The sequence below is a fragment of the Pan troglodytes genome, chromosome 20 (genome assembly GCF_028858775.2).
Source record: "Pan troglodytes isolate AG18354 chromosome 20, NHGRI_mPanTro3-v2.0_pri, whole genome shotgun sequence".
Classification (NCBI taxonomy): domain Eukaryota; kingdom Metazoa; phylum Chordata; class Mammalia; order Primates; family Hominidae; genus Pan; species Pan troglodytes.
Window position 1 is genome coordinate 12,562,791 of NC_072418.2, and position 22,044 is coordinate 12,584,834.

General features: G+C 55.6%; 2 protein-coding genes across 4 annotated transcripts in view; one reads left to right on the top strand and one right to left on the bottom strand.

The window, feature by feature from the left end:
* Positions 1 to 862: 862 nt before the first annotated feature.
* Positions 863 to 15,144, top strand: PIN1 (peptidylprolyl cis/trans isomerase, NIMA-interacting 1). Of its 2 annotated transcripts, XM_016934959.4 has the most exons (6): positions 960 to 1,033; positions 2,445 to 2,497; positions 3,632 to 3,695; positions 4,056 to 4,268; positions 13,502 to 13,612; positions 14,552 to 15,144. In XM_016934959.4, exons 2-6 carry the CDS (start codon positions 2,489 to 2,491, stop codon positions 14,659 to 14,661), a joined length of 507 nt encoding a protein of 168 aa, XP_016790448.1. In that variant the 5' UTR covers positions 960 to 1,033; positions 2,445 to 2,488; the 3' UTR covers positions 14,662 to 15,144. The 2 variants fall into 2 exon arrangements, with proteins under 2 accessions (XP_001161990.1, XP_016790448.1); XM_001161990.5 differs by lacking the exons at positions 2,445 to 2,497; positions 3,632 to 3,695 and having other exon boundaries at positions 863 to 1,033.
* Positions 15,145 to 19,195: 4,051 nt separating this feature from the next.
* Positions 19,196 to 22,044, bottom strand: part of OLFM2 (olfactomedin 2) — an 82,919-nt gene continuing 80,070 nt past the window's right edge. For both annotated transcript variants that reach the window (XM_003316100.5, XM_009434658.4), the window contains exon 6: positions 19,196 to 20,347. In XM_003316100.5, coding sequence (XP_003316148.1) covers positions 19,670 to 20,347 — 678 coding nt within the window. In that variant the 3' untranslated portion in view covers positions 19,196 to 19,669. The remainder of the gene's footprint in view (positions 20,348 to 22,044) is intronic.

The window sequence follows — 22,044 nt, forward strand, 5'->3', positions numbered from 1 at the left end:
TGAACTGTAGTTGCACCCTTTGCTGTCAGTGTCTTCAACTCCCATATCTACCCACAGTTCCCCAACTCTGGGTCCCCAAATACCTCCCCTGTGTCCCACGGGCTCTGCAGACTCTATTTTAAGTTGGCTAAAACTGAGCTCATCTCCTCCCACCTGCACCTCCTCCGTGTTCTTATATGAATGTCAATGTCGGCACCCACTGGTCACCCAGGATGGAGGAAGGAGCCAGACTGCGAGGGAATAAAGGAAGTAAGCAGGTTCCAAAGGACGTGGAAGGCCTTTGGGTCCAGAGCCTAGGGAAAAGTTGAGCCCTGCAAAAAATAAGAGGCTGGGTTAGCTTTGGACATTTGGGGGAAACAGGTGGGAAGAGGGAGGATAGAGGAGCCAAATTTAAGCATTGGGTACTTAGGTGCTCATCTCCAAGGCAACTGCATTGCTATGGCAACAGCAGAGGCAGCACCGCCCCGCCCAAGTACCTCCTGGACCGCCGTTACCTCTGCACCAGCCAGACTCTTCCGCATGGGAGGGCTGGGGGCTTGCGGACCTCCGGGAACGGCTCAGGCAGGCGGGAGTTGCTGCGGCATTAGCCAATCCATAAGCTCTATCCCGCCTGGGTGGGCTCTGCGGCGACGCGCGCCAAGAAGGGGTCGGGAGTTTTTTGGCGCTCGCTAAAGGGCGTTGAGAAGGGCGGGCCCGCGTCGCTTCGGACCACTCAGGAGCCGAGGAGAGCGAGTGGGCGGGGCCAGGCTGAGGCTGGCCGTGGGCGGGGCGCAGGGATAACGTGGGAGGGTCCGCCCAGCCTTTCTTCTACCCAATAGAAGGCCAGAAAGCCAATCCGGACCGTTGGGGAGCCCAATGGGCGTCGCCGCCAGGCCCCGTTGCGGAGCGCGTCTAGCCAATAGGCAGCGGCGGCGGGCGGGCGCGGGCGACAGGCGGCGCGGCTGAGGCGGAGCAGGCGCTGCGGCAGGAGGGAAGATGGCGGACGAGGAGAAGCTGCCGCCCGGCTGGGAGAAGCGCATGAGCCGCAGCTCAGGTGCCGCGGGGGTCGGGGCTGGGGCGGGACTGCGCGGGCCCGCGTAAGCAGGGCTCGAGCTCGCCCCTTGGGCGCGGCGGCAGCGCTGCCTCCCTCCCATGGGGTCCTGGCTCCTCCGCGTCGTCCCCGGGGTAACGGCCCCGGCCCGCCCTGTTGTGGGGACTGCGAGCCTCAGGAGCCGCCGGGAAGCCTGAGGAAGCTGAGGCAGGGGGCTGGGCGGGTGAGGGTCGGGGGAGTCCGGGGCGATGGCCCTGGCCCTGCCGGCCCGGCTGATACCTCTCGGCCTAATGCACCTGACACCCCGGGAGACGTCTGTGCACCTTGCTGGGCCCGGGGGCACCCCTGGGAGGGAGACACCCCAGTACCCTGCAAAGGGCGTAGGGTGTTGCCCGGCCTCGGGTCCACAACCTACCCCTGCTAACACCCCTGCTGTGTACACCTAATGCTGAGTCTGCGACATCGCCGGTGACATTCTGCCAGACGATGGCCCCTGTGCTTAGGCCCGATTTAAGGGTTAGCCACAGTGATAATATTGCCAGTAACAGGGCATGTTTGTCTCTGTGTCAAGCGCTTTAAGTTCTCTCTGAATTGCCGCAACTCTGGGAGCCAGGTAGTTACTACTTCCATCTTACCAGCAAGGAAACTGAGGTCAGAAAACTGAAGGAACTCGTCCAAGATCATTCATTTCAGGGGCTGGGGGTTGGATTAGGACCTAGGCATTTTGCCTACAAATCCCCCTGCCCGTGTCACTGCAAACTCCTGAGGAGGAGGCCCAGCATCTGTGGGCAGGTCCCGAGTCACTCTGCTGCCTCTAGAGCCCATAGCAATCGCATTTGCAGTAATAATTCTCCTTGGTTGAGTGCCAGGTTCTGGTGAACTGTTTGGATACATGGACTCTCCTCATTAACCCCATGAGGTTTGATCTCCTTATTCTCTATTCCCCATTTTTCAGATGAGAAAACTGAGGTGCAGGGAGATTAGAGCCCATTGCCAAGGTTTTAGAGTGAGTCAGTAGCTCAGCTGCATTTGCACCTGGAACCCGCGCTCTCGCCCACCCTGCTCTAGCCCTGGCCTGTGGCTGGGACCTCCAGCATAAACCGGATGCTCTGCCCAGCTCTGGGCCCATTTCTGCTCAGTTCAACCCTGATGGCTTCCTTTATGGGTGACACTCCATGTCACCCAGGCGAACTGTCAGCCTTTGGAGTGGCACCCAGTAGGGTCTTTACTTCCAGCTTCTTGTTCACAGTCTTCACTCCTTCATACCCCTCACTCCCTGGGTAACATCGGGCCACCAGTAATGCTGGTTCCTAGCTCTGCAGCACCGTGCACGGTGTAGTAGCTAAGAGCAGAGCTTTCGGGTGTGAAGTACCTGAGTACAGTTCCTGCCTTCCCCTGTGTGTGCCTGGAACAGAGTAAACACTCAGGAAGCGTTACCCACTGCTGCCATTCCCAGAGATGCAAAAGGTGAGGCCTCCATTTTGCCATCTATACAATAGAGATAATAAAGGCTATCCCACTCTTAATGTGTGCCAGTTTCTGTCCTAGGCATTTTGCAGATGTGTGAGCTTATTTAGTGCTTTCTTCTTATTATTTTTGGAGATGGTCTCACTGTGTGGCTCAGGCTGCAGTGCAGCCTCTGCCTCCCAAGCTTAAGCAATCCTCCCACCTCAGCCTTTCAAGTAGCTGAGACCACAGGCATGTACCACCCACCCATGGCTAATTTTTTATTTTTTGTTTGTTTGTTTGTTTGTTTGTTTTGAGACAGAATCTCACTCTGTCACCCAGGCTGGAGTGCAGTGGCATGATCTTGGCTCACTGCAACCTCCGTCTCCCGGGTTCAAGTGATTATCCTGCCTCAGCCTCCCGAGTAGCTGGGATTACAGGTGCCTGCCACCACGTCTGGCTAATTTTTGTATTTTTAGTAGAGAAGAGGTTTCACCATGTTGGCCAGGCTGGTCTCGAGCTCCTAACCTCAGGTGATCCACCTGCCTCAGCCTCCCAAAGTGCTGGGATTACAGGCCTGAGCCACTGCGCCCAGCCAGCCTGTTGTTTTTGTTTTTGTTTTGAGACAAGAGTCTCACTCTATCGTCCAGGCTGGAGTGCAGTGGCATGATCTTGGCTCACTGTAGCCTCCACCTTCCAGATTGAAACAATTCTCCTGCCTCAGCCTCCCGAGTAGCTGGGATTACAGACATACACCACAACGTCTGGCTAATGTTGGTTTGTTTGTTTGTTTGTGACGGAGTTTTGCTCTTGTTGCCCAGGCTGGAGTGCAGTGGCACAATCTCAGCTCATTGCAACCTCCATCTCCCGGGTTCAAGCGATTCTCCTGCTTCAGCCTCCCCAGTAGCTGGGATTACAGGTGCCTGCCACCATGCCGGGCTAATTTTTTATATTTTTAGTAGAGATGGGGTTTCACTGTGTTGGCCAGGCTGGTCTTGAACTCCTGACCTCAGGTGATCCACCCCGCCTTGGCCTCCCAAAGTGCTGGGATTACAGGTGAGAGCCACTGTGCTTAGCCCTTTTAAAAATTTTAAAAAATTATTATTTAGTCCTTTCAATGACCCTAAGGTAGGAACTGTTATCTCCATTTTACAGGTGAGAACACCAAGGCCCAGGGAAGATAGATCACATTTGAACCCAGATTCAGATTTGAATCCAGGTGGCCTGGCTGCTGAGTGCATGGTTTGAGTCACTCCCTGTCCCCCAGCTTCCTCTGTTCCATCACTCTGGGTTATTTTCGTCCTTAAAGTTATCAGGGATTGATACTATCCTGTGTTTCGTTTGCTTGTTTAGCACCTGTCTGCTCTCACCTAGAATGTTAGCTCTCTAAGGGCAGGGACTGTATCCTGCCACATTGGCCCATGTCTGGAGAGCCTGTGGCACATGGTGGATACACCATGGATTTGTTGAATGAAGGCACCCCCTGCAAGCCAGGCCCTTACCCTGGCTTCTGGCTGTGGGCCCAGGGGTGTCCTGGGAGCACAACCCTAGCTGAATTCCTGCCTGCCCTCCCCTCCAGGCCGAGTGTACTACTTCAACCACATCACTAACGCCAGCCAGTGGGAGCGGCCCAGCGGCAACAGCAGCAGTGGTGGCAAAAACGGGCAGGGGGAGCCTGCCAGGGTCCGCTGCTCACACCTGCTGGTGAAGCACAGCCAGTCAAGGCGGCCCTCGTCCTGGCGGCAGGAGAAGATCACCCGGACCAAGGAGGAGGCCCTGGAGCTGATCAACGGTGAGCAGGGCGAGGGCAGGGGCTTGGGAGGGAGGCTTCTCCCAGGTGAGCCTTTGTAGAAGTCACATCAGACCCTTTACCCCAGCTTGCTCAGCTGCCAGGCGTGATGTTGGCCAACACAAAAACGCCAGTGCATGACCTGACCCTGACCTTCACAGCAGCCATTCTCTTTCTTTTCCATCTGGCATTTGAGGGTGAGCCAGGTGGGGGCAGAGGACCCAGCCTGGGGGCTGGCAGACATGGGTTCAGGTAGTAGCTGTGCCTCTGTGAACTCTGTGACCTTTGGGAGGGGACTCATGTCACCTCCCCTAGACTCAGCTTTCTCTGTAAAATGGGCATCCTCTGAGGACCATTGTGAAGGTTCAAGGGAATTAGGCAATGGATTTTGCACAGTAGGCCCTCAGTCTGTGGGAAGTGTTGTCAATAGTAATATCATCCACTAGGGGCCTGAGTCACAAACATAGGTGGATCCAGAGAGAGCAGTCAGGAAGGTAGTGAGTGCATGCAGGGTGCGGTGGCTCACGCCTGTAATCCCAGCACTTTGGGAGGCCTGGGAGGGCAGATCACCTGAGGTCAGGAGTTCGAGATTAGCCTGGGCAGTATGGTGAAACTCCATCTCTACTAAAAATACAAAGATTAGCCAGATGTGGTGACGCATGCCTGTAATCCCAGCTACTCGGGAGGCTGAGGCAGGGAGGCAGAGGTTGCAGTGAGCCGAGATCGCACCACTCCACTCCAGCCTGGGCAGCAAAGTGAGGCTCCATCTCAAAAAAAAAAAAAAAAAAAAAAAGAGGTAGTGAGTGCCAGCAGATAGTGAGTTAATTCTGACGTAAGGGAGGAAGCTATTCCCTGCTCTGTTCTGTGTTTCCTCTGCAGTCTGGCACCAAGGTGGCAAACTTTAAAGGCCAGATGGTAAATATTTTAGGTTTTGTGGGCCATGCAGTCTCTATCAGCTCTGCTTTGTAACTGGATAGCAGTCATAACCAATATGTAAGCAAGCACATGGTCATGGCTGTGTGCCAAGAAAACTTTACTGTTTACAAAATCTGGGAGGATTTGGCCTGCAGGCCATCATTTGCAGAGCCCTGTCTAAAGCTGTCCAGTTTGGCTGCCACTCCCACCCTGTGCGGGAGGATCACTTGAGCCCAGGAGTTTGAGACCAGCTTGGGCAACATAGCAAAACCCCATCTCTAAAAAAATAAAAAAATTAGCTGGACATGGTGGTGCATGCCTGTAGTGTCAGCTACTTGGAAGACTGAGGTGGGAGGATCCTTTGAGCCCAGGAGGCAGAGGTTGTAATGAGCCAAGATCACGCTACCGCACTCCAGCCTGGGTGACAGAGCAAGACCCTGTCTCAAAAGTAAATAAGATAATATCAAAAATTGGTTTCTCAATTGCACTGGTCATACTTTAGCTGGTGGCTGCCATCTTCGACAGCGGGAATATAAAACATTTACATTCTTGGCCGGGCGCGGTGGCTCACGTCTGTAATTCCAGCACTTTGGGAGGCCAAGGTGGGCGGATCACGAGGTCAGGAGATCGAGACCATCCTGGCTAACACGGTGAAACCCTGTCTTTACTGAAAATCCAAAAAAATTAGTCTGGCATGGTGACGGGCACCTGTAGTCCCAGCTACTCGGGAGATAGGCAGGAGAATGGCATGAACCCAGGAGGTGGAGCTTGCAGTGAGCCGAGATCGTGCCACTGCACTCCAGCCTGGGCAACAGAGCGAGACTCCGTCTCAAAAAAAAAAAAACAAAAAACAAAAAAACACTTTTCCATTCTTGCAGTAAGTTGTGTCTGATGCCTTTCTCAGAGTCCCCAAACCTCCTGGACTGTCCCTACTCCAAACAACCCATCTCTCAACCATGCCCAGACAGCCTGGGTTGCTATGCAGCTCTGCCACGTCCTAGCTATGTGATCTTGAGCAAGTTACTTAACATCTCTGGGCTTCAATCTTTTTCTCCTTCTTCTTTTGAGACAGGGTCTTGCTCTGTCACCCAGGCTGGAGTGCAGTGTTCATAGCTCACTGCAGCCTCAACCTCCTTGGGATCAGGTGATCCTCCCACCTCAGCCTCCCAAGTAGCTGGGACTGCAGGTTCATAACACCACACCTGGCTGATTTTTGTATGTTTAGTAGAGACAGGACTTCCATGTTGCCCAGGATGGTCTCAAACTCCTGGGCTCAAGTGATCCTTCCACCTCAGCCTCCCGAAGTGTTGGGATGACAAGCATGAACCACCGCCCCCAGCTGTCAGTCTTTTTCATTTATAAAATTAGTATTAGAATAATAAGACCCACCTCACAGGGTAGTTGTGAGGACTCCTGGCTAATACAGTGAAGCGGGAGTAACAGCTCCTGGCATCGGTAAATGTTCTGTCATTGTTAGTGGTCACTGTCATTGCTGTTGTTGGTTGTGGTAGCACAGGGCCCAGCACAGAGTGTACACTCGGTCAGTATTGGCTGTTGTTTTACTCTCTCATCACTTGGTCCAGTTGGCCTATAAGATGTTATTACACATGCACACCCCCAACATGGCATCTAGGACAGTAAGTGCCACCCGTTAGTCTTATATGTAAGCATGGTAGAGAGAAGCCGAGTTCTTGCACAGAATCTTGAAGACTGATTGAAGAGCCAGCCTCCTGACCTCTGAGGGCAGGGACTGGATCTCTCTCTTTCCCCTGTATTCCCATCCTGCCACACAAAGCCTGGCCCAGAGTCAGCCCTCACAGCCTTGTTTCATGAGCCAGTAGGAAGCAAGAAGGATTCCTGGCACAGGACGGGGCAGAAGTAAAGGCCTAGGACTAGGATGTAGCCAGGACTCTGGGGAAGGCTTTGAGGGAGCTAGGGGGTGGTGAGACCCTTCACGGGCAGGTCCCAGCCAGGTTGAGGAGGGTCCTTGTCAGGTGAGGAGGTTGGGTTCTTTCCTGGAGGCAGCAGGACATATGTGCCCATGTGGGACCAGGAGAGGAACCCACAGTGCTCTGCTTTCAGCAGAGATCTGTGAAGCTAGAATGTCAAGGGCCAGGGAAGCTGGAAGGCCCAGAACCTTCAGAGATTTTGGTTGCCCCAGAGCAAGAAGAAGAAGTGGAGGGAGAAGGCAGGAGAGAGACCCTTCGGGTCCTCCCAGCTCTAGTGGTCTCTGTTCTGAGGCTTCCAGACCCTATAAGAGTGAGCAGGAGGGTGCAGGCATTTGGGGATGGAGCGGCATGAAGTGGGCTCCTGGGGGTCAGCAGAGCAGCCAGGCACAGGACAGAGCTGCTCCAAGCAATCCTGGTGAGAGCTGGCAGAAGGCTGAGGTCGGTGGGGATAGTGAGGAGGGCATGGGTCTGGGTGTGGTGGGCGAGGGTGTCTCCCCCATCTCTGGGTTGGACAGGTGCACCTGGTAAGTAGCCAGGCCCTGAGGCCTCACCGTAGGTACCTGCAGATTCTGGAATGTCAGCAGGAACCTTGCCTGCCCACCTGGTGGAAGCTGTGGGAGGAATTGGAGCGAGAGGCGGTGTGACTTGAACTTGGGGGCTGGAAGTGGAAGAAGAAGAGGGAGCAGACCCAAGAGAGATTCAGGAGGCAGGATAGAGAGGACTGGGTGATGGATTAGGTGGGCAGGGGTGGGATGTCTGGGGGAGGGTCAGGGCAGAACAGTGTGGCCCACCCTGGGCTCGTACAGGGCTGGATTTCAGTGCCAGCTGTGTGGGCCTCAGTTGCCTCATCTGTAGAATGGGGAGAGGGTGCCTATGAGGATCCAGGAGCGATGGGCTCAGTGGCTGGCACGCTCTGCGTGGTGGAGCCTCAGCCCCAGTCATTTGGGTGTGGACGGTGGGGGAGCTGAGGTCAAGTCAAGGCCTCTGCTCACGGGCAGCCCCTGCTGCCACCCCACAGCCCGTAGAAAGAGTTCCGGATAGGACCACAGGAGGCCTGGTGGGCTCAGCACACAGATGATGACCTTGGCCCACGACCTCCCTCTCCTGGTATCCTCCTGCCTGAGATGGTGCTGGGGCAGATCTCCTCAGAGGTCGATAGGAGGATGCAGTGAGGTGGCCCCGGCCGAGGTACACTCGGTAACAGATCATCATGTGCAGTGTCGGCGCAGGCATTGGGCACCTGGGCCTCATTTTCTCTTCCATGAAGTGGATGTTCTCCCCTCGAGGGTTCATGCCGGGTGATCAGGAGATCATGATTTGGGCAGCTCACTCCCCAGCTGGCAGCCGGGCTAAATCTCATCAGTGCCCATTTAGATCTGGTGCTCCGCCCTTGCCCTGAAGGGACAGGCTGCCTGCAGAGAGAGCCGGGACCTCCACATTTTCTGCTGAGGCTCCTTTTCCCAGCATTGGCTCCTCTGCAGCTGCTGGGCCACAGCCAGAGGCTGTCAGAGATCCAAGGGAGTCATTGCCAGTGTCCTTGTCTAAGGAGGATGGGCCGTGGAGAAGCCCTCCCTGCCCGCTCTCCACCCAGATCTGTTGACAGCCACCCCTCACATGCCCAGGGCCTGGAGGGTCCCAGCAAGGCTGAGACTATGAGCAGCTGTCCTACTCACATAACCATCCCAGCATCCAGGTCAGCCCCTTTGTCCCGGGGTCCTCAAGGTCACTGGCGCCCTTCCAGCCTGCTGGCCTTGGGCCGGCCTCTAGCCCCTCCTTCTGGATCTTGGTCTTCTCAGATCTGACCCTGTCACCTCTTTCCCCGACCAGGCCCCTTCCCCTCTGGTGCCTGGGCAGCTTGGGGGAAGTATGCTGGAAGCAGCATAATGATCTGGCAAGGCAGAGGAGACAGCACGTCTCGAAACATTTTTGGGGTCAAGGACTACCCCATTTGTTCCCTCACTCCCACCTAGGTCACTGATGTGCATTAGCTTGGACTGTTGTAACAAAATATCACACACAGTGTGGCTTAAACAACAGTCATCACTTTCCACAGTTCTGGAGGCCAGAAGTCCACAATCCAGGTTCCCTCAGATTGTGTTCCTGGCGAGAACCCACTTCCTGGCTTGTAGACGGCTGCCCTCTCACTGTGCACTCACATGGCATTCCCCAGGCGCATGTGCATGGAGTGAAGGAGCACGAGCTCTCTGGTGTCTCTTATAAGGACACTAATCCTGGCCAGGCGCAGTGGCTCATGCCTGTAATCCCAGCACTTTGGGAGACTGAGGTGGGTGGATCACCTGAGGTCAGGAATTCAAGACCAGCCTGGCCAATATGGTGAAACTCCATCTCTACTAAAAATACTAAAAAAAAAAGTAGCCAGATGTAGTGACGCACGCCTGTGATCCCAGCTACTCAGGAGGCTGAGGCAGGAGGATCGCTTGAACCCGGGAGGCAGAGGTCACAGTGAGCCAAGATTGTACCACTGCACTCCAGCCTGGGTGACAGAGCCAGATTCTGCCTCAAAAAAAAAAGGGACACTAATCCTGTTGGATCAGGGCCCCACCCTTATGACCTCATTTAACCCTAGTTACTTCCCCGAAGTCCACATCTCCAGATGCAGCCACACTGGAGGTTAGGGCTTTAACACATGAATTTGGGGTGACACAAACATTGAGTCCATAACGGATGGGCAGTTTGGATCTGTCAGGGGCCTGCTCTGCAACAGCCACTGCTTAAGCGGTCACTGATTCACTCCTTGGAACAGGCTCCAACGTGGGAGCAGCGGTTACCCCATTTTACAGGCCAGTTGAGTGAGGCTCCAAGAGGTAAAGTCACCTGCCAGACTCTCATTGTTCAGGAGCAGCAGAGGTAGGATCTGGACCTGATGGAGTCTGGAGTCAGCACCCATAACATGTCCTCCTGGACCTTGGGGATACACTGTGAGCAGGCTGGCTGGGGTCTGCCAGCACAGATAGGTGCCATTCTGTTTTGCATACAATTTCAGGGGGTCCTGAACACCTTGAAGCAGGTGGAGGCCCCTGCTCCAGACTGGGAGCTCCTGGAGAGGCCACCCTGTGTCTGTGTGGTTCTAAGCTGGAGCCACATCGAATCAGGATGGGGCTCCAGCACCCGACAGTCCCCATCAAATTTCACGGGTTTTGGCGTCGTCGGGCAAGGCTGACACATTGTCTTGGAGGAGGCCCAGGAAGTCTGGCCTTAGGGTGGCAGCCTGAGTTTCAGGCAGACAGGGCATGAGATTCCAGCATTTCTGCTTCAAGCCCCGTGGTAGATCCCTGTCTCCCTCCTTCCCCATGGCCTATTTCTGTCTCATTTATTCATTAACTTCTTGAACATTCGTGAACACCTGTTTTGTGCACAGTGCTGGGTTCTGAGGGTGCAGCAATGAACAAGGCCAACCCAGCAGCCTCCATTCCTGCACTGTGAGGTGGGCAAGCAACCCACCAATAGGATGGTAGTAAATGCAGCACCTAGTGGGAGGCACCTCACACAGTGGGGGATTAGGGGAGGCTTCTGGGGGAGACCAGAGGATAGCTGGTGAGTTTCAGGCGGGACAAGAGGCTTAAACCAAGGTCTGCGAGGTGGGAGTCGGAGGATGTCATTGTCGGGGGGTCAGGTACAGGCTGAGCTAACAAGACACACAGGACCAAACCCCTCAAGGTCAGCCTCACAGACCAGGAACTCAGGAAGAAAGCGTTTTTGTTTGTTTGTTTGTTTGAAATGGAGTTTCGCTCTTGTTGCCCACGCTGGAGTGCAGTGGCAACGATCTCAGCTCACTGTACCTTCTACCTCCCAGGTTCAAGAGAAAGCGTTTAAAAAAAAAAAAAATCATTCCAGCTACTTGCGAGGCTGAGGCAAGAGGATTGCTGCAGCCCAGGAGTTTGAGGCCAGCCTGAACAATATAGTGTGACCCCATCTCTGCAAAAGGAAAACAAAAACAGTCATTGCAGGCTCCCATCATAGCAGAAAATTTTCTGAGAGAGCTGGCAGGTCAGAGGCAGATCTGGGTGATATGAGCTATTGGTGTGCCAAAGTGTGGCTTTTATTTGTTTTTAAGTGGTATGGCTTGCACATTATGTGTGTGAGAGAGGACAACTTGGGCGGGCTGTCCAATTTCAGGGATCCCTGTGGCTGTGTCCCCAGCCCTGGCCGCTGGGGGCTGTGGCAAGGTGATGCTTGTTCAGGGCCTGGGCCTGGCTCCTCAGACGCTCAGCACCTGCAGGCAGTACTGCCAGTACTGCTTCCCTGAAGTAGGTGGGTACCCCTGGGGGCACCGTGCGATCCCCTGGCTGGCTTAGTGGTCCAGACAGAAGGAGGGACAGGGGACTCCAGTGCTCTGTGCCTAAGGCCAAGGAGATACCTAGAAGTTCAGGGAGAGGAGGGGTGGGAGGGGGTCCTAGCAACATCTGGTTTAAGTCGGAGTCACTGGTGGATGTGTCTGGCACAGAGGAGGACCTCGTGGCAGCCCTGGAAGCGGGGCATTCTGATCAAACCAGGGCATCACGGGCAGAAGCCTCTGTAATGTGCCATCCCAACAGAAGCTGGGGCCCTGTATGGCATCGATGTCCCTGTCAGACCAGGACACGTGGGCCGGCAGGGCCAAGGATAGGGAGAGCAGAGCAGTAGAGGCTGCGTCATCCCTGGGATGCAGTCCCCATGGAGGGGAAGAATGATGACAGTAAGGGACATTGGTCAGGGTCCTGCTCGGTGCCGGGCACTATGCTGCATGTCACAGCCACTGGCACAAGACTGTCAGGCGGAGAGGCACAGGGATGTCAGGGCAGCAGGTCGTGGTGACATCCAGCTCAGATACCAGGACACTGGTGGCTGCCATGACATGCAGCCAAACAGGGAGCTATGGCTGTGCTCTCACAGTGGTACCATTTCCACTGCAGTCCCAAGCAGGTTAGAGTGTGAGGCCGAGGGGCCCTGGGGACACTTGGATCAGTCCAGTGTGTTCAGCAGGTGCCACGGTTGGGTGTCCAGGCCTCCCAGCACTGGCTAGGTCACCCAGCAGTGTTCCCGTGGCTCTCCGACAGGCTCCAGGCCAGTGTATCAGCTATGTATGTCCTGGGCAAGTTGGCCGGCAGGTGTGTCATGGCATCATTTAGGTCAGAAGGAGCAAGGGTAGAAGTGTCAGGGTGACATTAAGAAACCCCCTACTGAGTGTGTCAGGGTGACCTTCACGTTGGAGAGAAGAACTGGTGTCCCTGGAGAGTGGCTGCCAGGCCTTAGGGTACACGGGGTGGGTGCAGTTCACCCAGAGGGCTGCCCTGGCTTGCTGGGGCTGTCGCACCACTGGCCTAGGGAGGACACTGGAAGGGACGCCCGTTTGTGTCAGAGCAAGAGGAGGATTGGGGTAGGGCAGGCTTTGGCCCATGGGCACCTTCCTGGGGGTGGCCTGGAGTCAGGAAGGCGGTAGGCCATTCCTCCCGACCTGGCACATGCACAAGAGTGCCTACACACACTTGCTCACACACAGTCACACCACACACACCACGTGCACACACACGTAGCCCTCCCCACTTGGCTTCCGAAACGTGAGTCACTCAGATGCTACTCTGCTGCTGTCTTGCCCCCTCTGCTGGCAGCCCTCTTCCTCCTAACTCCACCAGCCTTGGCCTCCTCCGCCTCCTGGAGCGTCAGAGCCGATGGGCTAGTTTGGGCCACACAGGGTGGGGCCACCCTGAGTTCTGCCAGCATGCAGACTGTAGGTGGGGAGCCGGGAGAAGAGCTATGTTGCCTGCCTCTGGGACCCTGGGGCTACAGCCCACGAGTGTCCCTTGCAGAGCCCACCAGGGTGCCTTGGAGGCCCATCCCAGTGCCAGGCTATTCTTCCCAGATGGGACAGCTGGGGCCATGGGCTGCCGTGGCAGTGCTGGGCTTTCTCTGGACAGCTCTCCCACCTCTGCCCAGGGGGCCCGGAGGGCCAGCCCCCTGCCTGGGTCAGCCTCTCCCTGCCTGCTGCTCTCCTCTGGCCCATCCAGCTTGTATGTAGATTTTCCCTCACGTGTGTGTGTGTGTGTGCATGTGTGTGTGCTGGTGAGAGTGACAGCGGGAGCAGGGATGTGAGACCTGCAGGGTGGCAGGGCTCATGGATGACTGGCGGGGTGCATTGAGTGCTCATGCTCGTGAAAGGCGCCTCTTCTTGGGTGTGGGTGAGGACAGGTGTGACTGCGCATGCAGGTATGTGTGAGGAGAGGGGTTGTGGGGAGCATGTGCACCTGTGGGGGGAGGCTTTCCAAGTGAAGTGCTGCCTCCCCCTCTGGCCAGCTCTGGAGTCCTCCATCCTGTCTGGTCAGGCCCCACCCCCCGCCCCTGACCTGGCACTCCCATTCCGTTCCATGTCCACAGGCTACATCCAGAAGATCAAGTCGGGAGAGGAGGACTTTGAGTCTCTGGCCTCACAATTCAGCGACTGCAGCTCAGCCAAGGCCAGGGGAGACCTGGGTGCCTTCAGCAGAGGTGCGCAAGGAATGGGCCCCACCAGGTCGGGTGACCCTTACCACCCTGAGGGGTAGAGGCCAGGAGGGTCTGGGCATTGGGCTCCCAGGTGCCACACCGGCCTTCGGGGTCCAGCAGGTGGCAGCACAGCCCCTTCCTCAGGCTTCAGAGGCTGCTCTGCTGGGCAGGGCCAGGGCCACACAGGGAGGGGGCTGCAGTACTTTCTTCCTGGCATCATCTCTACCCCAGGGGGCATGGTCTCTTGTGTGTCTATGCACAGATGTCCTCATCCCAGGCCCACCAAGGCGGGTACATCCTGTCCTCTGCCTCTTCCTTTTTGTGGTTTAAGGTTGGGGGCCCTGAGAGTCCCAGGACCTGTCCCCCAGAATCCCTCTCAAAGGTGGGGAAACCAGGGGTGAGAGGAGGTGGCCCTGAGTTTGGGCCTGTCTGGCCAGGACAGTGGAAATCAGGGACAGAGGGGGCTAGGCCTCCTCCTCTTCAGTCCTCGGGGTCTACAGAACAACATCAGGGAGAGGCCAGGATGGGTTGCAGGGTGTGGTGTGCAGGTGTCTTAGTGGGGTGGGGCGGCAGCATGGTACCAGCAGCTGCCCACCTCCTCCGAGGAGGCTGGTGGGACAGATGACATGGTAGGGCTGGGAACTGGGCCCAGGGAGATGAGTTCACCACCGAAGTGGCCCCTAAATGCGCGGCGGCGGCCGTAGCCCTGCCTGCTATCCTTCATGCTGTCCTCGGGCTTCCCAGGGCCTCCTTAATGGCCCTGCCACCCCCAGCTGGGCCGCCGCTCAGCACTGGCAATAAACACGGTGACGGATGAGTGTGGACGAGTGTGAGGCTCAGCGCAGGCAGGAGCCCCATCTGTCGCGGCTGCCACCCGCCCTGCCTCATCCTGGCCTCTGCCAGCCCAGCCCTGACACCCCCACCACCCCTCCTGGCTCCCAGGTCAGATGCAGAAGCCATTTGAAGACGCCTCGTTTGCGCTGCGGACGGGAGAGATGAGCGGGCCCGTGTTCACGGATTCCGGCATCCACATCATCCTCCGCACTGAGTGAGGGTGGGGAGCCCAGGCCTGGCCTCGGGGCAGGGCAGGGCGGCTAGGCCGGCCAGCTCCCCCTTGCCCGCCAGCCAGTGGCCGAACCCCCCACTCCCTGCCACCGTCACACAGTATTTATTGTTCCCAAAATGGCTGGGAGGGGGCCCTTCCAGATTGGGGGCCCTGGGGTCCCCACTCCCTGTCCATCCCCAGCTGGGGCTGCGACCGCCAGATTCTCCCTTAAGGAATTGACTTCAGCAGGGGTGGGAGGCTCCCAGACCCAGGGCAGTGTGGTGGGAGGGGTGTTCCAAAGAGAAGGCCTGGTCAGCAGAGCCACCCCGTGTCCCCCCAGGTGCTGGAGGCAGACTCGAGGGCCAAATTGTTTCTAGTTAGGCCACGCTCCTCTGATCATTCGCAAAGGCGAACACTCGTGCGGCCCAGCCATGGGCCCTCTGAGCAACTGTGCAGCACCCTTTCACCCCCAATTAAACCCAGAACCACTGCTCTGCTCTCCTGTGTCTCATTTCTCCTCAGGGAAGCATAGCGGGGAAGATGTCGTGGGGAGGGGATCATGGCCCCCCCCATCCTAAGGGTCCCAGCTGCAAGTTCTCCCCCGAGGCTCCCCCTTGCCCTGGGCCAGGGGGAGTCACAGCAGCTGGCTCTTGGGGACATGGGCACTGACCAGCTGCCCAGCACCCTGAGATCTGCTTCCCTGCCATCTCAGGGGCTTCCAGAAGGTTCGTGGGTCCAACCCGGCACCTGGCCCAGCACCCATTGCAGCTGCAGTTACCATGGCAACAGGGCCCTCCCGGACTGGAGGGGGCTCCTGCAGGGAGGGGGATGGGAGCAGACACGGCTTTTAGTGCCTGAAGGTGGAGCAGAGGGAATCCTGGGGCGGGTGGCGGGGAGATGGGGTCCCCTGCCAGTGTGGGGGCTGTGGATGTGGCATGCCTGACCCCCATCCCCTGTTCAGTCGGGGGGCTGTGGGTCTGATGGAGAAGTGGTTATTCCTGCATGCCCTATTCCCCCTCCACTTGATGGGTACCAGCCCAGATTGCGGGGGTGCCTGGCTGGCAGAGCTTAGGGACCTGAGCAACTAAAGCCTGGCCCCAGGGGACCTCCCCTCCCCCAAGCGCTGAGTTTCTAATAAAGGCCAAGCCTCATAAACAATCACCTGTACCCGCTCCCATCTGGCTGGCTTCGGGAGCAATCGCTCATTCGCCTGCTGCCTGCCTGCCAGAGCATTTGTCATTAGGAAGGTTTAATGGGTTTCCTCTCAGCTCCAGAGGGCTGGGGAGAGCCGGCTGCATGGATACACCGCCAGGCAGAATGTTCTCCCATCGCCTGGTGGAGGGGGGTTGGGAGTGAGGCAGCCATGCCACCATTCACACCAACAGTTGGATGTGGGGTTGGGGAAGTGACCGCACCCCTCCTGGAACAGTGGAGGCCCTGGGTCTGGAAGGATCGGAAATTAGTGGCTGGGGCCCAGAGGGTTTGCTGAGTTCCACTCCAGGGTGAAGAATGGGCTTTGTGTCCTGACCGTCAGCAGCAGGGCCCAGGGAAGGCTGTGCATCGTTCTGTGTGGGAGCCGCTGCCCCCACCCGTGTGTGTGTGTGTGTCTGCGTTTGCCCAAGAATGTGTGGGGCCATGTGACTGGTCGTCTCTCTGTGTCCTGTGCATTTTGGGAGTCCTCCGGTTCTGAGAGTCCTCCGGTTCTGAGTGTGACCACCTGCCCCTCCAGGTACCCTCTTCCCTTGTCTGTCTGTGCAGTGGCCAAAACCCAAATGAGAATGTCGCTGTTAGGTAAACCTGCCTCCAGAGCCCACTTCGGGGCCGGTGATTCATTATTAAGCAGCTGCGCATTCCCTCACCTCCCACCCACCCCCTCACCCCCTCCTGCCTAGAACCAGGGCATACATCCCAGGCCTTTAGGATGGTGACAATGTAGTCTTCCCTAGTGCCACTTACAGGCACTTCCCAGGCCAGACCCGCCCCAGGGGGTCAGTCTCTACGTGCCCCTGGCTTCTGTGGCTGCTGGGCAGAGCTGGAGCAGGTCACCTTGGGGTAAACAGTATTACTGCCCCAGGACAGGAGTTGGCTTCGCTGTGCCCACGTCCATGATGAGAGGGGAAGTCAGTGAGTTAGCAGTGGATAGCCAAAGACGCACACAGATTGATCCTGGCCTGGGAAGTGTTAGTCTGCCTGCCCATCCTTGTTTGTAACAAAAGCCACAAACTCAAAAGGAGCTCTGAGCCTGTGTGTGTGTGTGTGTGTGTGTGTGTGTGTGATCTCTCTGAGGACCTGGTACAGATGTGATGGACACACCCACACCCAGCCCTAATCTCGGTGTGAGAATGTGGCTCCCCAGCACTCAGCATATTGTGGACAAAGACTGTGGACCTCAGCATCCTCAATTCTCCACCTTACTTTGGGAGAATCCAGTATCTAAGGCTGATAAACTACCTCGTCCCCTCACTGTGGAGACTCTCTGCCTCCAAATAAATGTAAATTGGGGTGGGAGTTGGGGGGGGATACAGATGTTCTAGGTGTCCTGGCTTTGTGCTTCTTTTCATTTCATTTTTTCAGCAGGTACAGAGTAAAGTGCCTCTCCACATGCTAATCCGGGAATGAATCCTTTTTCCGATGTCAAACATATTCGCTTAAATGGAAATTAATTGCTTTTCTTGAGGATTTCTCTAAAAATTGGTTTTAAATGAGTACATTAGGCAGTCCCATTTATTATTCATTGGTTTCGTTCCCAATATGGCCCCGGTATCCGAGTTCCCGGAGATGCCAGCACGGAGCGGAGATGATTTAATCAGGGTAACCATTAATTAGAGATGAGGAGAGCCTCCCCCAGGAGGAGTGGAAGTGCCCCCTTTGTGGCCTCAGCGGGGTGGGGGTCTGGACCAGTGGGGCTCTTTAAATGATGTTTCTGCTCTGGATTCAATAGGGACCAACCACTGGGGTCAACATGGGGCAGGATCACCTGGGCAGCACCCCCTACCTTCATTCTTGGTCCCTCAGCCCCAAGGGTGACGCTCCTCACCTTTCTTGTACCCCTTCCAACTAGCCTGGCTGCACCCCTTAGGTCTGCCTCATGCAGGCCTTCAGACAGGCCTGGCTCGTATAAAGCCCTCATCTGGTTCTTCCCCTTCTGTGACTTCCCTTCCCCTGCCTTTAGCCAGATCTCTAAGGCTGCTGAGGACTTAGCGTCTCCTTTTTTATTTTTTAGATTGAGACAAGGTCTCACTCTGTGGCCCATGCTGCAATGCAGTGGCCCTCGTGGTTCATGGCAGCCTCGAACTCTTGGGTTCAAGAGATCCTCCCACTTCAGCCTCCCGAGTAGCTGGGACTATAGGCGCACGCCACCATGCCTGGCTAATTTTGTAAAATTGTTTTAGAGACGAGGTCTTGCTATGTTGCCCAGGCTGGTCTTGAACTCCTGGGCTCAAGCAGTCCTTCCACCTCAGTCTCCCAAAGTGCTGAGATTACAGGCATGAGCTGCTGCATCCAGCCTACTCCTAGTTCAGTCCCTTCCTGTCTCCCTCATACTCTTCTTTCCTGCCTCCAAAACTTCTTGTCTTTTCCTCTCCTTCCCCTCCAAGAATTCTGGTCCCCCATCAAGGGCTGTCCCTGCCCAATCCCTCTTCCAGGCAAACAGGCTCCAGGTGTGGGGTATGAGTGTGTTCAATTGAAGGCACCTGAGTGCCCCTTTAAACGGCTGTTTCTAGCTTTTTTGGATTAGTTTACTCGGCACAAATGTGACTCGTCTAAAAACCATTTTTGAAATTACAAAGCAACAAGAGAAAAAAGAAAATGGAAAATTTCAGCTGGGCCCTACTCTTTCATACTCAGCTTCTTAAAAGCCAGCTCGATTGTTAAAAACCCATTAAAAAATTGCCAGACTGGCCGGGCTCAGTGGCTCACGCCTGTAATCCCAGCAGTTTGGAAGGCCAAGGGGAGCGGATCACTTGAGCCCAGGAGTTCAAGACCGCCCTGGACAACATGGCGAAACCCCCATCTCTACTAAAAATACAAAAATTAGCCTGGCATGGTGGTGCGTGCCTGTTATCCCAGCTACTCGGAAGGCTCAGGCACGCGAATCGCTTGAACCCGGGAGGTGGAGGTTGCAGTGAGCTGAGATCATGCCACTGCACTCCAGCGTGGGTGACAGAGCAAGACTGTCTCAAAAAAAAAAAAAAAAAAAAAAAAAAATTCCAGACCTCTTAGTAATGCATCAACAGTGATTGGAGACTGGCAATCCAGTGATGGGAGAATACTCATTTGAGGCCAGTTTTCATTGCTGTGCTAGAATTCTCGGTTGTTTTGATCAAACTGCTTTTAAATGAATTGCTTTCGATCAAAACAACTTTGGATTGGGTCTCCTCACCCATCTCCCCAAAGGGCTGGCCCTGGGGAACCCCTTCCCCCCAGTTCGCTTAAGCTTGAGTCATGGATAAGGGGATCCTCACTGGAGATGGGTCTCCAGGCTTGGACTTCGGGGCCACCTCCACCTCTGTCGCCATTGGACACACACAGTCACCGAAGCATCAAATGTCAAAGGTCCTGTTTATTCCGGCAAACCGGAAAGAAAAAGTGTAAATAAAAAAAGAAACAGATCCATGCACTCAACTCCTGGGGGTGGGGGTGGGGGTGGGAGTGAGGGATGAGGAATGGGTGGGAAGCAAGGAGGGAGGGGTGGAAGGACAGAGAGAGTGAGAGAGACAGAGAGAGGCAGAGACAGGGAAAGAACTGGAGAACCAGAGCCATAAAAAGAAGAAGACATCCATAAAAAGGCAGAAAGAAAGAAGTGGTGTATTAAAAGCAGAGATCAATAAAGCAGAAGAGGGGAAATTGAAAAAATAGACAGAAATACATAGGCAGAGAACAAAAGCCCAGCAAAAAGGCGGGGAGAAAGGGCGTGACAGAGACAGAGAGATCACCCTTGAGGGACACAGGCAGAATGAAAAGGGCCCCCAGCCCCCGGAGGCCCCCCAGGCAGCAGCCCGAGCCACAGCATTGGCTCAGGGGTCCCCAGAGGTGCTGATGACGTGAAACAGGGTGACATTGTAGAGCACCTGGTGGCCGTTGTTCCAGGTATAAAGGGCGCGCTCCCGGGGGTTGTAATCCAGCATCGAGATGTGGGAATACTGGTTGTGGAAGGGCACGTCCGTGTACTCGTAACTGGACGTGTTGGTAAAATAGGCGAAGTAGACCTTGGCCCCAGCCAGGTGGGAGTTGGTCACGTAGAGCACACCGCAGATCATGAAGGCCTCGCCGGCGCTGCGCTTGGGGTAGCCGGTGTCCCAGGACCGCATGACCTCGAGGGTGTGCGGGTCCAGCCGGCTGACCACGATGTTGCCCGCGTTCTGGTTGGTGGTGTACACAGCCCAGAGCCCGCTCTCGTCCACCATGAAGTCCATGTCGGAGAAGCCGCCCCAGGAGTAGGGGAAGGTGTTGTTGTAACCGGCGCCTGGGAGGCTCCTCTGCACCAGCACAGAGCGCGAGCGGAAGTGGTATTTGACCACCACGTTGCTCTGGTACTTGTTATAGAACAGGGAGCCATTGTACACCACGTGGCCCGTGCCCGCCCATGGCTGGGGCAGCAGGTGCTGGATAAAGTTCTGGCCTTTGATGAAGTCTCCCAGGGTACGGAACTCCAGGACCCGGCGGCCTTTGTAATAGCCATCCATGTACCAGACCTATGGTAGCAGTCGCTGGTCACTGGGGGGAACCACCACCAATGACCCAAGGGTCCCAGCACCAGCTACAGCCATTAGAGATCAACAGTCACTAAGTGGTCATTAGTCGTGGGAACTCTGTTGACCATTCATTACCAATTATGGCCCTAGTGTGACCATGATCATCTCCTGGTGACAGCATTAACCATGGGCAGTGAATTCAAGTGACGTCTTATCACTCAATGGCTGTCCAGTGACCACTAACCACCCAATATCCAATGACCAAGGAATTCCTGGGCCCAGTGAGTCCCCAGGGGCTGCAGTTTCTTGGGGAACTGCATGGCCCCAGTAGGACCCAAATCCCAGTGAGTGCTATTGGTCTTTTTTTTTTTTTAAGTAATTTTTTTCTTTCTTTTTTTTTTTTTTTTTTGAGATGGAGTCCCTCTCTGTCGCCCAGGCTGGAGTACAGTGGCGTGATCTCAGCTCACTGTAACCTCCGCCTCCCAGGTTCAAGCGATTCTCCTGCCTCAGCCTCCTGAGTAGCTGGGATTACAGGCGCGTCCCACCACGCCCGGCTAATTTTTGTATTTTTAGTAGAGATGGGGTTTCACCATGTTGGTCAGGCTGGTCTCGAACTCCCGACCTTGTGATCCGCTGTCTCAGCCTCCCAAAGTGCTGGGATTACAGGCATGAGCCACCACACCTGGCCTTTTTTTTTCTTTTGAAACAAGGTCTCACTGTTTTTCCCAGGCTGGCGGGCAGTGGCACAATCACGGCTCACTGCAGCCTCGACCTCCCGGGCTCAAGCAATCCTCTCACCTCAGTCCCCCCGAATAGCAGGGACTACAGGCACAAGTCACCACGCCCAGCTTATTTATTGTATCTTTAGTAGAGACAAGGTCTTGCAATGTTGCCCAGGCTAGTCTCAAACTCCTGAGCTCAAGTGATCTGCCTGCCTCGGCCTCCTAAAGTGCTGGGATTACAGGCGTGAGCCACCGCACCTGGCCACTATTGATCTTAAAACAGACCCTAAGTGGACAATGCTCCATCCCAAAGGACCCAGGGAACTGCAGCCCCTGGGGAGTCACTGGGCCCAGGAATTCCCTGGTCATTGAATATTGGGTGGTTAGTGGTCACTGGACAGCCATTGAATGATAAGACATCACTTGAATTCACTGCCATGGTTAACCCCTGTCACCATGAGGTGACCAGGCATGTCATCAACATCATTGTTGTCATCATGTTAACTAGCATTTGTTGTTGTTTTTGTTTTGTTTTGTTTTTGAGACAGAGTTTCACTCGTGTTGCCCAGGCTGGAGTGCAATGGTGTGATCTTGGCTCACTGCAACCTCCGCCTCCAGGGTTCAAGTGATTCTCCTGCCTCAGCCTCCCGAGTAGCTGGGATTACAGGCATGCACCACCATGCCCGGCTAATTTTGTATTTTTAGTAGAGACAGGGTTTCTCCATGTTGGTCAGGCTGGTCTCGAACTCCCGACCTCAGGTGATCCGCCCACCTCAGCCTCCCAAAGTGCTGGGATTACAGGCGTGAGCCACCATGCCTAGCCTCATGGATGGTTCTTGTGTGTCTAAGTGATGGGCAGTCATGACCGTGGAAGCTACTAGAAGTCCAAAGGTCACTGAGCAGTGCTTGGTGGAAGAGGTCTCTTGTCCTTGGGAGGGCATTGGTCATTGGGTAGTTACTTGGACGTCAGTAGTC

Excerpts from the sequence above, each read along its gene's own strand:
- PIN1 (XM_016934959.4), top strand. Across the intron at positions 3,696-4,055 it reads AGATTCAGATTTGAATCCAG|GCCGAGTGTACTACTTCAAC; the intron begins GTGGCCTGGCTG and ends CCTCCCCTCCAG. Across the intron at positions 4,269-13,501 it reads GGCCCTGGAGCTGATCAACG|GCTACATCCAGAAGATCAAG; the intron begins GTGAGCAGGGCG and ends CCATGTCCACAG.